Source organism: Leucopleurus acutus (genome assembly GCF_964270905.1).
Source record: "Leucopleurus acutus genome assembly, chromosome: 19".
Taxonomy (NCBI): Eukaryota; Metazoa; Chordata; class Mammalia; order Artiodactyla; family Delphinidae; genus Leucopleurus; species Leucopleurus acutus.
In genome coordinates this window covers 29,883,109-29,901,019 of record NC_139161.1, presented here as the reverse complement: position 1 = coordinate 29,901,019, position 17,911 = coordinate 29,883,109, and the positions used below count along the sequence as shown (strand labels likewise).

The 17,911-nt window shown below is 38.5% G+C and overlaps 1 protein-coding gene across 1 annotated transcript in view; it reads left to right on the top strand.

Annotated features, from left to right (window-relative positions):
* Positions 1–1,888: 1,888 nt before the first annotated feature.
* The window catches only part of RAD51C (RAD51 paralog C), a gene marked incomplete at its 5' end in the record, with an annotated part of 31,863 nt that continues 15,840 nt past the window's right edge, over positions 1,889–17,911 (top strand). The window contains 5 exons of the mRNA XM_082860293.1: positions 1,889–2,006; positions 3,887–4,145; positions 4,731–4,897; positions 6,293–6,426; positions 16,551–16,682. Of these exons, the coding sequence (XP_082716419.1) occupies positions 1,889–2,006; positions 3,887–4,145; positions 4,731–4,897; positions 6,293–6,426; positions 16,551–16,682 (810 nt within the window). The remainder of the gene's footprint in view (positions 2,007–3,886; positions 4,146–4,730; positions 4,898–6,292; positions 6,427–16,550; positions 16,683–17,911) is intronic.

The window sequence follows — 17,911 nt, the reverse complement described above, 5'->3', positions numbered from 1 at the left end:
AACTATTATGTTTATCTTAAAATTTATACTTGCATTTTACTCTACAATATATTAATGCTTGTTTAACAGAAAATGTTTTAAATGGCTCACCACTTAACTCATTCAATTCTTCCCTCTCTAAAGAAATATTTGAGGAAACCTGACAGTATAGGAAGGTGCACCTTCCGTAAAAATCCCACAGCATTATTTCCTGGTGCCTGACCTCATAAAACTGGATCCCAGTTTGAAAGCCTGACTATAGAGCAAACTGCATTAAAGATATCTTAAGAATGATGATGAAAACAATAATTATTATAGCAGCTCAAGGGTCAGGATAAGATATTAATGATGCGTAACAGTATAACTACAGATAGAGTCGACTAGTTTAACTCCTCACTGCTAATGAAACAAAATTCTAACACGACCGATTCCACTGCGTTTCACTGAACGACCTGAAGAGCTATCCCTGAGTATGTTAACACCATCTCTTCTTCACCCAGGACCCTGGTTACTTGATAAGTATAAGCATGAATTCTCCCAGTGGAAAACATTTATGTAATGTTCCCTGTATGTCCAGATGTGTAACACACTAGAAGATAAGTAACGTACAGAGTGGCAAATAAACCACATTTTGACTAGTCCTACCAGACTTCTCCTGCCCTATCAAATGGGGGACACATACTTCTAGAATTTTCCCCCCACCCCCACTCCAAGAGCTACCTCACAATTTGGAGGTAGCTCAGGGAAGAAAAAAGGGTACTAGGTTTTAACTTTGGTTTCAAAAAAACTGCTCTGAGATTCCACGTCCTTATGCTCCTTGCGGCATGGCTGTGAGCATTGGAAATGTGTAGGATTTGCTAAAGCGGTCAGCACATTTCCTTCCTTAGAGCTTATGTACTTAAAGGGCTCTGATTTGCAATATTTAGGGAGTTCCTTTAAGCTAGGAAGAAAGGTCAAGGCTAAGAATCGTCGCCTAAAGGAACGGAATGAGTTTCTCCCTTAAATTATACTCTCCTGGGCAAGGAAAGACTTCACAAGCCACCTTCCAAACCGCCTCTCAATTCCCCCCCAAATTCTCTATTTTAGAAGTGGTCCCTTGCCAACTCAGTACCAGAATAGGAGCTCTGGCGTAGCCCAACTCCTCCCGCTCAAGGACCGGAGGAGCCCACGCCCAGCCCACTATGGGGACTATACTTGCTTACTTATCCAGCTACTTCTAGGCAGGCCGTGAAGAACTAACGGTCTCAAACCATCACGCTCCAGACTCGATTCGCGCGCGGCAAGACGTGGGTGGCTGCGGGGATTCGGCGCCGACCGCGCCCAGAGGCTCTGGGGGGCTGTCCCACAATCCCTCGCGAGAGCGAAGGCGGGAAAGGTGAGGGGGCCTAGCAAGGGGGACATCCGGCAAGAAGACCCAAGACCCTGGAACCCTATTACGACGATGGAGAGTATTCTTTATACGACTGTTCCGTACCCCAAACCGGTAACATGCCAGTGTCTGTGCGTATCTTAGCTCCCATTCGGGGAGATCATTCCTACTAACAACTCTGAGGCCTCCACCCAACAGGTCAGGGTGGAGGTGAGGAAATGTGGTAAGACCCACTGGGCCCGGCATTGCATCTTGCGGTCTCCATCCATCTTTTTATTGTCAGGATGCACGTTTGATATGCAAACTTTAAATGGGATTTGGAAGAATCACGATGGAAACGGGGCAACGTATGTAAGAGTGACCAGACTTCCGCACAGCCGCAGAGCCGCAGATCCCCAAAGCCCAAGGCCGCGTGCAGCCACGCCGCGGACCCCACCCTTCCGCCTTACGTCTGACGTCACGTGGCGTGGCGGGTGCGCGTGCGCGGGCTTGGCCGCTTCTGCGTCTGCGCAACTACGGGCGTAGGTGTTCGGCTTTGAAATGCAGCGGGATTTAGTGAGTTTGCCCTTGTCCCCAGCGGTGAGGGTGAAGTTGGTGTCTGCAGGTTTCCAGACTGCTGAGGAACTCCTAGAGGTGAAACCCTCCGAGCTCAGCAAAGGTAACGGACTCCCATTACAAGCTGAGGCACTCTGGCCACTGTCGGGGCCGCCTCCATCCCCGTTCTCGGCCAGATTTTGCCGCCGCCCACCGCCGCGTTTACACCGTGAAATAGCTCCTTGACTCCACTTAAGTGTGGTTTGAATGGTTAGAACTGTGGTCTTGGAAACATTCACCAGTTGCTTTCTCTGCCAGTGGCTGCTGAAGCCTCTGAGGATTATCTCATTTATACTCAAAGGAACCCTTTTAACGTGGACTATTATGTTCAGTATATAGATGAAGGAACTGATGCTTGGGAGGCTAAGTAACTTTTCATTATGAGTGGGCTAGGAAGTTGTGGAGGCAGGATTGAAATCCAGACAGGCTAATTTTCGCTGTTACAAAATCCAAGGGGCAGGGATTAAATTTAAGAAATGCACTGTTCGTGATAGGATGAGGTAAATTAAGAGTGACAAAGGGAGTAGAATCCCCAGAACCTGGAGAAAGCAGTAGAAAGAAGACATCGCTTCTCTTAATGTAATTCACTGAAAAACCCCAAACTCACATTCCAGAGCACTGTAGACTATATGTTGGTGGGAACCACTTCCTTTTGAGGTACACAAAAATGAAGCTGTCTGCAGTCACTCTCACTGTGCACATTACACTACAGTATGCCCAGAACTGTGTTATTAAGATAGAACAGAATTTTAAGTCATTTCCCTTAACGATTGAAAATAAGGTTTCAACTCTCCACTCAAGAACAAATGTTGTAAAGCCAATGTTAACTATTTGTCTTAAGTCTTATGCCAAAGACTGTATCCCCCAAAGTTTGATGGGCTCATTTTCTTTCAACAGGTTGGTTTTACAAAAAAGAAATGAGAGAATCTGAATGATAATAGTAGCTAACAATTATTAAGCATTTTGGATGGGCTTAGTGTTCTACCAAGGTTTTTATGTGTGTTGTTTCATTCCCATTTTGTAGAAGAAAAGTCTGAGGCATAAAGAAGTAACTTGCCCATGCGTAGTAACTACATAGTAAGTGGTGCGGTCAGGAATGAGAAACCTAGGTAATCAGACGAGTTAAGGCTCTTACATTGGATGGAATTTTCATTTCCTTAGCACCATTAATGTCTTTTGTTAGCACCAAATTTATAGTTCATATCCTTACCCAATCAAGCACTGATATATCAAACTCATAAGTAATATCCTCTCCATTATTTCTTCCATAAGCAGCTTGTTTTGTAATTTCCATTTTACTTCTTAGGCCATGTTGTCAGGAATGAAATTGTATAGTTGAGGAAGCATAAGTGTATTGTTTAAGCTATCGGTGCATCAAATAATTTTTCTTATTAAATAGTTTGCAGTGATCCATGAATTTTTCATTCCAATGTTTTCATGAATAATACATGCACATGCACTTCTTAAATCTGCATCTTGTTTTAGGCAGTTAAAGAGGCCATTTTTCATTCTTTTCTAAAAAATAATTTGTATACCTTATGAGAGCAAGTTTATTATGGCTTCATAAGACCAAAAGAGATAGTAAAAGACCAAAAGAGATAGTAAAAGGACCAAAAGGAAAAAAAAAAAGGACATTTTCATTTCTACCTTCTGAGATAGATACTCTTGTAGGTACTCAGAAATGCTTTAGAGGCTTAGGTTTCTCAATTCTGTTTCTGAGGCAATAGATAAATCTTTTAAGTATGTGAAGACTAAGAAAATATAGATAAATGCCTTTATTAGCTTGAAAAATTAAATAGTTAATCGAATGTTACATTTTTATGTTTCTGTACTCTTGGCATCATTCTTGTTATTTAAAAATTAAAGCTAATGAAGACAACTCAATAACATATGACTTTTAAATTTCTAAAATCAGATGTTTTTGTTTCTGTTTCTTACTTTCAGAAGTTGGGATATCTAAAGAGGAAGCCTTAGAAACTCTGCAAATTATAAGAAGAGAATGTCTCACAAATAAAACAAGTTATTCTGGTACAGCTGAGTCAGGCAAGAAGTGCACAGCACTGGAACTTCTTGAGCAGGAGCATACCCAGAGTTTCATAATTACCTTCTGTTCAGCACTAGATAATATTCTTGGGGGTGGCATACCCTTAACCAAAACAACAGAAATTTGTGGTGCACCAGGTGTTGGAAAAACACAATTATGGTAAAATAAAATGTTCTCCTCTTACATTTATGTAAGTAACAGAGTATTGTGTTGTGGGTATACAGTTAGGAGACCAAAAAAGGCATGTATGTGCTCTTAATTTTGTGTGTCTGTATGTGTGCATCAAACAAATCAACATTTGCCTTACTTCACCCCATCTTGATAAATTGATACAATTATTTTGATATTCAAAAGTGTTTCTTTTGCAACAGTATATTGTGGTCAGTGGGGTCAATAAGCAGTCTTCTACTTTATTATAGAATTAATTCCTGAGAATATATTTGAAAGCCAAATGTTTGAAGGTAGATTTTTGTATAATAAAGGGTTCCATTCCCAGAAGCCTAAAAACCACTAAAGAGTCCTTAATTGTGGTTTTATAGGCACACCCTCCCCCTAATCCATTCATCAATTGATTCACATATGTTTGGAGCCGTGGAGAGTCAACCATCTCTGTTACTTTGCAGAGTATATTTATACCTATAAAATATTTAGTGGTATCTAATGGGTTGTGATTTGGAGTTTGAAAAACACTGCCTTAGATGATCATGATAATGATTTGGTCATTTCAGTTCTTTCTCTTGACAGTATGCAGTTGGCAGTAGATGTGCAGATACCAGAATGTTTTGGAGGAGTGGAAGGTGAAGCAGTTTTTATTGATACAGAGGGGAGTTTTATGGTTGATAGAGTGGTAGACCTTGCTAATGCCTGCATTCAGCACCTGCAGCTTATAGCAGGAACACATATGGGAGAAGGTAAGTTGGCAAGTGCTCTTTTTTCTGTATAATAAAAGTAATTTTCATTTGTATCCATCTCAAGCAAGAGACCATTTGGAACGTGAAGCTTAATGACCGTGTACTAGTATTAAACTCTCATGCTTCTCTTACAAATTGAGAAATGCCACACCTGGGCTGGCCTTTTTGTCCCCTTTTATGGCCCTCACTTTTTACTGCAGGAGCTCTGGGACAAACCTATATTTCAATGTATGACTTCAAATCATCATGCTCTGGCCTGCCAGGTGTTAGCTAATGTTACTGGACACCTTACTGTGAGTGTTAAATGTTGTGTCAATGCATTCAGTGTATATTGACTTTCATACTGGTTTTTCCAAAAACCAAGGGTGGCCTTGAAAAATCATGTCTGGAAATGTTTGGAAAATTAGGCTGATTGACCTTATGTGGCTCTGAGTAGTAAGTAATTGACTTCACAACTATGTTAATTGTATTGTTAAAAGTGTTGGGAAGTTTTTCTGCGCTTATTATGTGGAAATAAAGTGTTAGATTAAAAAAGTTTTTTTTAAGGTAATTTGTTTTCTAGTTCTTGTCCTTCAGTTACTCATAAAATTAAATGGTTTCCGGTTTGACTGTTTTCTTTTGCTTTTCTTTTGCTTTATTGTATTTTATTTTTTGGATGTGCATTTTTTCTAGAAATGTTAAAAAACATAAAGCTTTTCCTAAGATGTTTGTATTCCCTTTAAATGAATATAATCAGCTGAATATTTTTATTTTCATTGTAGTACTAGGTGTCCTTTTTAACCAATGACCAGTATATCTATTGAAAGTCCTGTAAGCTATCCATGTCACAGGTGTAATTTGTAATAGTGTCTTAAGATCTTGTAAATATTGTGGATGTAGCACTGGAATATAGTTTTTAATGAGTGGTGTGTGATTAAGCTGTTGTTTTTTGGTTAAAAATGAACTGGTTAAATGTATATTTGTAATAGGAAATATTTTCTGAAATTTAATTTCTTGGTTTTTCTTTCAGCATTAAAACTTAAGTACGTTTTTAAATGCAATGATTTTTAACTTGTTTCTCTCTGAAATATGTCCACTTAAATACCAAATTATACTGTGGCATTTAAGGGAAAAATATGCTGCTTTTCAACATTTTTCCTTTTAACTTTTAATTTGGAGTCTTATGAAAAAAACAAGAAAGAAGTTCCATTGTGTTACTTCTATTCAATGGAAGCCAATAACTAGAAATATGAAAAGATAGACATTAAAACTCTAGTTGTGTATGTGCCTAAATTTCTAGTCTAGTATGTAAGGAAACAGTGGAAAAGGTGAAAATAAGAGGTCAGGAATTATGAAATGATAGTTTGTGAAATGACAGGTAAAACTATTTTAAAATTGTTTTGTTGTTTATTTCAGAGCACCCAAAAGCTTTGCAGGATTTCACTCTTGAAAATATTCTTTCCCATATTTATTATTTTCGTTGTCGTGACTACACAGAGCTACTGGCACAAGTTTATCTGCTTCCAGACTTCCTTTCAGAACACTCAAAGGTATGGCTCAATGTTTATCAGGTTGAGGAGGCTCTCTTTTATTCCTAATTAGTTGATTGTTTTTATCATGAAAGGTGTTGGGTTTTGTCAGATGCTTTTTCGGAATCAACTGAGACGATTATGTGGCTTTTTTCGCCCATCATTCTATTAATCTGGTGTGTTTCATTGATTGATTTTCATATTAAACCACCTTTGCATTCCTAGGATAAATCCCGCTTGATCATGATATATAATCCTTTTAATATACTACAAGATTCAGTTTCCTAGTATTTTATTGAGGATTTTTGCATCTGTAATTGGTCTGTGGTTTTCTTTGCTGGTGATGTCTTTGTCTGGCTTTGGTATCAGTGTAATGGCTTCATAAAATGAGTTAGGAAGTTCCCTTCTCTACTTTTCAGAATACTTTGAGAAAAATTGGTGTAAATTCTTTAAACATTTTATAGAATTCACTGGTGAAGCCATCTGGTCCTGATTTTTTCTTTGTTGAAAGGCTTTTGATTACTGATCCAATCTCTTGTTATAAATCTATTCAGATTTTCTGTGTCTTCAGTCAGTTTTGGTAGTTTGTGTCTTTCGATGAGTTTGTCCATTTCATCTAGGTTATCTGATTTTTTGGCATACAAATGTTCATTATATTCTCTTTGTTTTTTATTTCTATAAGATTAGTAGTAATGTCCTTACTTTCATTCCTGACTGGAGTGATTTGCACCTTCTCTCTTTTTCTTAGTCACTTCAGTTAAAGGCTTGTCAATTTTGTTGATCTTTTCAAAGAATCAACTTTTTTTCTTTTTCTTTTTTTTAAAAATCTCTCTCTTTTTAAAAAAACTAATTAATTAATTAATTTTATTTTTGGCTGCGTTGGGTCCTTCATAGCCGCGCGGGCTTTCTCTAGTTGTGGGGAGCAGGGGCTACTCTTCGTTGCAGTGCGTGGGCTTCTCATTGCGCTGGCTCCTCTTGCTGTGGAGCACGGGCTCTGGGCACGTGGGCTTCAGTAGTTGTGGCATGCAGGCTCAGTAGTTGTGGCGCACGGGCTTAGTTGCTCCACGGCATGTGGGATCTTCCCAGACTAGGGCTTGAACCTGTGTCCCCTGAACTGGCAGTCAGATTCTTAACCACTGCACCACCAGGGAAGTCCCTCAAAGAATCAACTTTTGATTTCAGTGATGTTTCCAATTGTTTGTCTCTTGTCTGTTTTGATTATTTCCACTTTAATTTTCATTACTTTCTTCTACTTTATTTGGGATTAGTTTGCTCTTCTTTTTCTGGTTCTTTTAAGTAGAATTTTAGGATATTGGTTTGAGATCTTTATTTCTTTTTAAAAAAACATTTATTTATTTGCTGCACCATGTGGCTTGTGGAATCTTAGTTCCCCAACCAGGGATTGAATCCAGGCCCTTGGCAATGAGAGTGTGCAGTCCTAACTGCTGGACTGCCAGGAAATTCCCTTTTTTTTAAAAATATAGTTGTTTAGAGCTGTACATTTTCCTCTGAGCACTGCTTTTACTGTATCCCATAAATTTTGGTATATTATTTTCTAATATTCATTTATCTTTAAGTACATTCAAATTTCCATTTTGAGTTCTTTGACTCTTTGTTTATTTAAGAGTGTGTTGGGCTTCCCTGGTGGCGCAGTTGTTGAGAGTCCGCCTGCCGATGCAGGGGACACGGGTTCATGCCCCGGTCCAGGAAGATCCCACATGCCGCAGAGCGGCTGGGCCCATGAGCCATGGCCTCTGAGCCTGCGCGTCCAGAGCCTGTGCTCCGCAACGGGAGAGGCCACAACAGTGAGAGGCCCACGTACCGCAAAAAAAAAAAAAAAAAGAGTGTGTTGTTTGATTTCCACATATTTGTGAATTTTTCACATGTCCTTTTGTTGGTTTCTAATTTTATTCCATTCTGGTCAGAGAAGATAACAATGATTCCATCTTTATAAATTTGAGACTTATTTTGTGACCTAACATCTGGTCTATGCAGGAGGACGTTCCATGTGCACTTGAGAAGAATGTGTAGTCTGCTGTTGAGTGGAGTGTTGTATGTATAGATCTGCTAATTCTAGTTGACTTATAGTGTTGTTAAGTTTTTTCTTTCCTTGTTTATCTTTTGTCCAGTTATATCCATCATTGAATATGAGCTGTTTGAAATTGCCAGTTATTACTGTAGAACTGTCTTGTTTCTTTCTTTGATTTAAAAAAAATTTATTTTTAAAAATTATTAATTAATTAATTTTTGCCTGCATTGGGTCTCCTTTGCTGCACGCGGGCCTTCTCTAGTTGCAGCAAGTGGGGGCTACTCTTCATTGAGGTGCGTGGGCTTCTCATTGCGGTGGCTTCTCTTGTTGAGGAGCACAGGCTCTAGGCATGCGGGCTTCAGTAGTTTTGGCTCGTGGGCTCTAGAGCTCAGGCTCAGTAGATGTGATGCACAGGCTTAGTTGCTCCAAGGCATGTGGGATCTTCCTTGACCAGAGCTCAAACCCATGTCCCCAGCATTGGCAGGTGGATTCTTAACCACTATGCCACCAGGAAAGTCCTCTTTCTTTAATTTTATCAGTTTTTGCTTTATATATTTTAGGGCTTTGTTGTTAGGTCTCTATATATTTATAATTGTTATATCTTCTTTTTGTTTTTTTTGGCTTTCGGGATCTTAGTTCCCTGACCAGGAATTGAACCCAGGCCATGGCAGTGAAAACACCAAGTCCTAACCACCGCACTGCCAGGGAATTCCCTATAATTGTTATATCTTCTTAATGGACTGACCCTTTTATTATTATACAGTGTCCTTCTTTGTCTCTTGTAACAGTATTTGTCTTAAAGTCTCTTTTCTCTGGCCACTCCAGCTCTCTTTGGTTACTGATTGCAGGGAATATCTTTTTCCATCCTTTCACACCTAACTTATATGTATCTTTGGACTTAAAGTGAGTTTCTTGTAGAAAGCCTACAGCTGGGTCATTTTTTAAATCCATTCTGCCAATCTCTGCCTTTTAATTGGAGAGTTTAATTCATTTACGTTTAACGTGCTTGCTCATAGGGAGGTACTTCTGCCATTTTGCTGTTTTTTTTTCTATATGTCTTATACCTTATTTCTCAATTTTTCCATTACTGCCTTCTTTTTTTTATTAGATAGTTATTTTCTAGTATACCATTTTGATTCCCTTGTTTCTTTTACTATATATTTTTTAATTATTAGTTGCAAAATTGCTGGATCATATGGTAATTCTATGTTTAACTTTTTGAGGCCTTGCAAAATTGTTTTTCACAGTTGCTGAACCATTTTACATTCCCACCACCAATGCAGTGGTAAATGGGATTGTTTCCTTAATTTCTCTTTCTGACCTTTTGTTGTTAGTGTATAGAAATGCAACAGATCTCTGTTTATTAATTTTGTATCCTGCAACTTTACCAAATTCATTGATGAGCTCTAGTTACCATTTATTTCTGGTTATAAATTATTTTCTGGGGAATTCCCTGGTGGTCCAGTAGTTAGGGCTCTGTGCTCTCACTGCCAAGGGCCTGAGTTCGATCCCTGGTCAGGGAACTAAAACCCCACAAGCCATGCGGTGTGGCTGTATATAAATAAATAAATTTCTGTATTTTCCTCAAAATATGGACCATAAGGTTGACTATTACAGAATTTTCTTGCATTTTGTTTACATCAGGATTTTTCCCTAAGAGGTTTTCATCAATTTGAACTTTGCTAAACTTATTTATCCATATCTGACCTATGCCATTATTTGGCAAAATTAAGCTACCAATAAGCACTTGATGGCTGTCCAATTCAGCAAAGAAGTTGCTCCCCTCACTGAGGAACAGGTACTGTTTTAACATAAACGCTGGTTGCTATTTTTGCTTACATTAACAAGCATGATGAAAGTGAAACAACAGAGGTGTATTTTTTTGCTGAATTGATTAGCTTCCTGTGTTACTGTTGTTGAGGAATTTGATGAATTTTTACCATTTCTGTTTTTCCTTTTTTTCTTCCCCAACCTCCTAATTTATCTCTCTCCTCCCACCTTTCCCCTTTGGTAGCCATAAGTTTGTTTTCTAAGTCTGTGAGTCTGCTTCTGTTTTGTAAATAAGTTTGTATCATTTTTTAGATTTCACATATAAGCGATACCATATGATATTTGTCTGTCTGGCTTACTTAGTATGGTAATCTTTAGGTCTATTCATGTTGCTGCAAATGGCATTATTTGATTCTTTTTTATGGCTGAGTAATATTCCCTTGTATATATGTACCACATCTTCTTTATCCATTCATCTGTTGATGGATATTTAGGTCGCTTCCATGTCCTGGTTATTGTAAATACTGCTCCAGTGAACATTTGGTGCATGTAAATATCTTTTCGAATTTTGGTTTTCTCCAGATTTATGCCCAGGAGTGCAATTGCTGGATCATATGGTAGCTCTATTTTTAGTTTTTTGAGGAACCTCCATATTGTTCTCCATAGTGCCTGTAACAATTTACATTCCCACCAACAGTGTAGGAGGGTTCCCTTTCCTCCACACCCTCTCCAGCATTTATTGTTTGTAGATTTTTTGATGATGGCCATTCTGACTGGTGTGAGGTGATACCTCACTGTAGTTTTGATTTGCATTTTTCCAATAATTAGCTATGTTGAGCATCTTTTCATGTGTTTGTTGGCCATCTGTATGTCTTCTTTGGAGAAATGTCTGTTTAGGTCTTCTGCCCATTTTTTGATTGGGTTGTTTGTTTTTTTGATACTGAGCTGCTTGTAAATTGTGGAGATTAATCTCTTGTCTGTTGCTTCATTTGCAAATATTTTCTCCCATACTGAGGGTTGTCTTTTTGTCTTGTTTATGGTTTACTTTGCTGTGCAAAAGCTTTTAAGTTTCATTAGGTCCCATTCATTTATTTTTGTTTTTATTTTCGTTACTCTAGGAAGTGGGTCAAAAAAGATCTTGCTGTGATTTATGTCAAAGAGTGTTCTGCCTATGTTTTCCTCTAAGAGTTTGATAGTGTCTGGTGTTACATTTAGGTCTTTAATCCATGTTGAGTTTATTTTTGTGTATGGTGTTCATTCTTTTTCATGTAGCTGTCCAGTTTTCCCAGCACCACTTACTGAGGATTTTTCCCTAAGAGGTGAAAAGACCAGAAATCTAGATGACTGGTTGTGACAGGAAGTACGTTCTTAAGTGCTTCTCACAATTTTTATGTTCTTATATTCTTTCTTTATGGGGTCTTTTTTTTTTTTTTTTGTGGTACTTGGGCCTCTCACTGTGGTGGCCTCTCCCATTGCGGAGCACAGGCTCTGGACGCGCAGGCTCAGCAGCTATGGCTCACGGGCCCAGCCACTCCGCGGCATGTGGGATCCTCCCGGACCGGGGCACGAACCCATGTCCCCTGCATCAGCAGACGGACCTTCAACCACTGCACCACCAGGGAAGCCCTATGGGGTCTTTATTGAGCCTTATTTTGTGAAAATGGAAAATATGGTTATTTTGCTGACATTACAGTATTTTGATACATCCTCAGTTTTTTCATTTTTCTACACTGAACAATTTATCTGTGATATGGGAAAGACCTCATATCTCTAATAAACCACTCTTAGTGTCAGTGAATAGTAAGAAAAGAAGGAATATCAAATGGAGTCATCCCATGATCCATTTACCCAAAATTTCTTCTTTGTTAGTTGCACAAAGGAAAGAACTGCTGGCAGAAGGGAATTACACTACACAAAATGTTTCTGAAACATAAAGAGTTTAAAACTCTCTTGGATTCCTAATTTTTATTTTAAAAAATTCACTTTGGAGGGAATTCCCTTCCAGTGGTTAGGACTCTGCACTTCCACTGCAGTGGGCATGAGTTTGATCCCTGGTCGAGGGGAGCTAAGTTTCCTACAAGCCACAGGGCATGAACAAAATAAAAATTCACGCTGGTAACTTTTTTTCTTTAAGATTTTTTTTCTTGATGTGGACCATTTTTATTTTATTTTATTTTACTTATTTATTTAAATGGTTCTTTTCTCATTTTTAAAAAGATTTTTATTATTTATGGCTGCGTTGAGTCTTCATTGCTGCATGCGGGCTTTCTCTCGTTGCAGTGAGGGGGGGCTACTCTTCGTTGCGGTGTGTGGGCTTCTTGTTGCAGTGGCTTCTCTTGTTGCAGAGCACAGGCTGTAGATGCGCAGGCTTCAGTAGTTGTGGCTCTGGGTCTCTAGAGCACAGACTCAGTAGTTGTGGCACACGGGCTTAGTTGCTCTGCGGCATGTGGGATATTCCCGGACCAGGGCTCGAACCCATGTCCCCTGCATTGGGAGGTGGATTTTTAACCACTGCACCACCAGGGAAGTCCCTGATATGTACCACTTTTAAAGTCCTTATTGAATTTGTTTCAACATTGCTTCTGTTTTATATTTTGGTTTTTTGGCCGCGAGGCATGTGGGATCTTAGCTTCCCGACCAGGGATCAAACCTGCACCCCCTGCATTGAAAGGTGAAGTCTTAACTACTGGACTGCAAGGGAAGTCCCATGTTGGTGACTTTTTAAGTTCAGCTTTTATGAGTTGAATGACAGTGCTTGTTTTTTGGTTTTTGTTTGTTTGTTTGTTTGACAATGCTTGTTTTATTCTACCCACTCAAACTCTGTACTTCATCGACTTTCTGTCATTCGGTATAATCTGCCTTTTGAGAGACCAAGGAAACTCACCAGAGAATATTCAGGAGCTTGCTCCCTAAACTTGGAGAAAAGCCATGAGTGTGACAGTTACCACTTAACAGAACGTCCAGATCTTTGTATTTCAGCCACTTTCAGTAAAATTTGTACTGTAGAGAGGAAAACAGCCTATTTCTATTCTTGCATTATAGGTTAGGCTGTATAGCTCCTCTGGTTTGAGCAGAGAGGTCCTTGGATGCCCTAGGTATTTGGGACTCGTTGCAAATACCCTAGGACCAAAACTTGCAATTATATAGTGTTTTCCCGTGGAGTATTCTTCTTCTTTTGATTTGAGTTAATGATCATTCCTAGTTATTGGATTCATTTTCCAAAAGTAGAAGCATATTTCCTCATTTTTTTGTGTAGTTCACAATGCGATGGATACAGACAGAACACTTCTAAAAAAATTTATTAAAGTATTGGTGATTTATAGTGTCTTGTTAATTTCTGCGGTACAGCAAAGTGATGCTTCCCTCCTTCACCCCCCTCCCCCTTGGCAACCACAAGTCTGTTCTCTACAGACACAACACATTTTTAAGGTCAATCTGATTATGACATTTTTTTCCCATCACTTTATTAAAAGTCTAGACAACCAGCAAAACAAATCAAGTCCTGATCTGTAACTGATTTGCTTGCTGATTTCCATGTAGTAAATACTAATATCGGGCTTCCCTGTTGGCGCAGTGGTTGAGAGTCCGCCTGCCGATGCAGGGGACACGGGTTCATGCCCCGGTCCGGCAGGATCCCACATGCCGCGGAGCGGCTGGGCCTGTGAGCCATGGCCGCTGGACCTGCGCGTCCGGAGCCTGTGCTCCACAACGGGAGAGGCCACAACAGTGAGAGGCCCGCATACCGCAAAAAAAACCCCCAAAAAACACAATGTTTGCACTATAAAGGTAAAATAGATGTAAATAACCTTAAAAGCATAGATAATAGTAAAATGTAGTAGGAATGAGTTTTCAGTATTTATTATCCATATTTTAATGTATATAGCTTAATTTTGCTAATGACTGTATTTAATGATGGATTTGTAAAATTTCTAAAAATTTAGCACTTGGCTCAGGAGCTTGTAGGATTTGGCCTCAGCACACCACTGATTCTTTCTGATGTAATTTCCTGCTGTTCCCCCTCACTACTTTTTTTCTGACTCTTTAAACATGCCAAACTTGTTTGTGTCTTACGGCCTTTGCCCTTCTTCATCCTTGTATGTGGGTTGTCTTTCCCTCCTAGAGGTTCTTATCCAGGACTCAGTTCTATTGAGTCCTTACGGATGCCTTCCTTACATCTAGTCTAAGGTAGCTTCCCTCTACCCCTTCACCTACTTATTCTTTGTCATTTCACCCAGTTTTAGTTTCTTTTTTGCTCCTATCATCATCAGAAATTACCTTATTCAGAGCTTCTGAGTTGGTGAACCCGTTGGGGTGCTAGGAGAATGGCTCTCGGAGAGAACATGGAAGCTCCGTGTCCCTTCCCCATACCTTCTCTATGCATCTCTTCCATCTGGCTGTTCCTGAGTTATATCCTTCTTTTTTTTTTTTTTTAATTGAAGTGTAGTTGATTTACAATGTTGTGTTAGTTTCTGGTATACAGCAAAGTGATTTGGTTATACATATATACGCATATTCTTTTTCATATTTTTTTTCCATTGTACTTTATCACAGGCTATTGAATATAGTTCCCTGTTCTGTACAATAGGACCTTGTTGTTTATCTATTTTATATATAGTAGTTTGTACCTGCTAATCCCAAACTGCTCATTTATCCCTCCCCCATCCCCTTTCCTCTTTAGTAACTACAAGTTTGTTTTCTATGTCTGTGAGTCTGTTTCTGTTTTGTAAATAAGTTCACTTGTGTCATATTTTAGATTCCACAGGTAAGTGATATCATATGTATTTGTCTTTCTCTGTCTGACTTACTTCACTTAGTATGATAATCTCTAGGTCCATCCATGTTGCTGCACATGGCACTATTTCATTCATCTTTATGGCTGAGTAGTATTCCATTGTGTATATATACCACAGTTTCTTTATCCCTTCATCTGTTGATGGACATTTAGGTTGCTTCCATGTCTTGGCTACCGTGAATAGTGCTGCTATGAACATTGGGGTGCATGTATCTTTTGAATTATAGTTTTCTCCAGATATATGTCCAGGAGTGGGATAGCTGGATCCTATGGCACTGAGTTATATCCTTTTATAATAAACTTGTAATTCATTGAATAAAAAAAAAAGAAATTATCTTATTCATATATTTGTTTGCACATTAATTGTCCCTTACTTCACTAGAACATAAGCTCCAAGAGAACAGGGATCTTATTTCTTGTTCCCCAATGCCTGGAACAGTGACTAGCGTATAGTAGGTGTCAATAAATATTTGTTGAATGAAGGAATGAATAAAAGATATAAAAATGTCTTACTAAAACAGTGCTTCACAAAAGCTTGTTCTTTAGCTTAGTCCTTATTAGGTAGAAAAATATATATAATCTTATAGTATTTTGTTCGTTTACATTTAGATTAGTTTCCAGATTCTATTTGTTCTTGGATCTTAGGTTATATATTATACTAATTTCACCATAGGAGCCATTATTTAGATCAGATTAGAAATGAAACTGTCATGAAAATGTTTATCATCTGTAAGTGAACTTTCTTGATTAGAATTCAAGACAAACCTGCCTCTTCCTGAACTCTGTCTTATGACAGATTCTGTAATGGTTAGTTGCCCTATAGTATGTTTTAAATTAAGAAGAAAAAGTATATCAAAAATTAAGCTTTTGGAAAAAAAAAAAAAAATGGAAGGGCTTCCCTGGTGGCGCAGTGGTTGAGAGTTCGCCCGCTGATGCAGGGGACACGGGTTCGTGCCCCAGTCCGGGAAGATCCCACATGCCGCGGAGCAGCTGCGCCCGTGAGCCATGGCTGCTGAGCCTGTGCGTCCGGAGCCTGTTGCTCCGCAACAGGAGAGGCCACAACGGTGAGAGGCCCATGTACCACAAAAAAAAAAAAAAAAATTAAGCTTTTGAAAAAGGTTTTATAATTTAATATTTGAGCGTTTGTTCTTTTTTTTCAACATAAAAAGAACCCTGAAGGTAAAATTGACATTTAGTTGAGAAATTGGTTTTGCTAAGATTTCAAGTGCTTTTCATCAATACACCTCTGTAAAGACTGGGTGTAGTGGCAAATTGCAAGAAAATTGTAATTGCCCCTTTTTCTTTTGTTGAATTACTTTTTTAAGATGATAAATTATCAAACCAGAGTACATTTTAACTTTTGGTGACTAGTGCAGAAAGCATTGAACAGATTTATACCTGACCAAAATGAAGCCTTTGGAGAGTTGGAAATAGAACCCTGGATTTTAAGGTTTTTTGTTTTGTGTTTTCCTGTGATGGACTCTGCTTTTTGGTTGCCATTTATTATTTTATTTTAAATACCAAACCTAATATCGTTATCTCTTCTTTATTTAGGTTCGATTAGTGATAGTGGATGGTATTGCTTTTCCTTTTCGTCATGACCTAGATGACCTATCCCTTCGTACTCGGTTACTAAATGGCCTAGCGCAGCAAATGATCAGCCTTGCAAATAACCACAGATTAGCTGTAAGTATTACTACTAAAGGGAGTTTTATTATAAAGTCAAGATTATATAAAATGTTAAAGTCTAGGGAATTCCCTGGCAGTCTAGTGGTTAGGATTTCATGCTTCCACTGTAAGGGGCACAGATTTGATCCCTGGTCGGGGAACTAAGATCCCGCATACCACACAGCATGACCAAACATAAATAAATAAATAAAAGTAAAAAAATAAAATGTTACAGTCTAGAAATAGCAAAAATAGAATTTGCTTGACTAAAAGCAAATAATACAGATATACAGTTCTGAATGTAGTTTTGTTTTGGTTTGGTTTCTATAAAAAATATTAAATCCAGTCATAAGTGTTGTATATCAGTTTTCCTGGCAAATGAAAAGCATAATCAAGATGCCATATTATAAAAATGGACTTTGATAAAGAAATGCCATCTTTGATAATTGCATTGTTTTCTTTGTAACATACGTAACGTTTTTCAGGTAAGCTCTTCCAACATCCCCATTTTTCTTTTACTCTTAAGGCTTTGATTATTACATAGTGTATAATCACAGACTCGGATAGAAAAATTACATAGTGTAAACAACCTAGATGTTTAGAGGTGGAGCTAACGCTTCTAGATTTGTAGTGTGAGGAGAGACATAAAGATAAGTTCAGAAGTAAAGAGATAAAAGGAGTGAGGTAGGGGATTCCCTGGTGGTCCAGTGGTTGGGACTCTGCACTTCCACTGCAGTGGGTGTGAATTCGATCCCTGGTCGGGGAACTGAGGTCCTGCGTGCTGTGTGTTTGTGGCCAAAAAAAACCAAAACGAAAACAAACAAAAAAAAGGAGTGAGGTAAAAACTTTTTTTTATTGCCTGTTTTCACTTCTCTCTTTGCAACCTCATCCTACCACTGACAAAATATACACACTTGTCTGGGAGGGAGATGGGAGAAGATCAAACTGCTTACCTTGATTTTCTTGTCTTCACTGCCAATTAGATAGAGTCCTTTGCACAAGGCTGTAATACATCATATGTAAATAACTCCTCAATAAAATAATTTCAAAACATACATTTTTTCTTTTGAGTTTTTAGATTTTTTTTGCCATATGCTGAAAACATAGTGTCCTGTCTTTGAATTATTTCTTGGCATTAATTTGTAATTTAGCATTCTGTTAATATCAGTGAAGAGTCCCCAGTAGGGGGCACTCAAGGCTAATGGGTTGCATAGTTCCTTAGGTTTTTGTTTTTTAACAGAAATAGC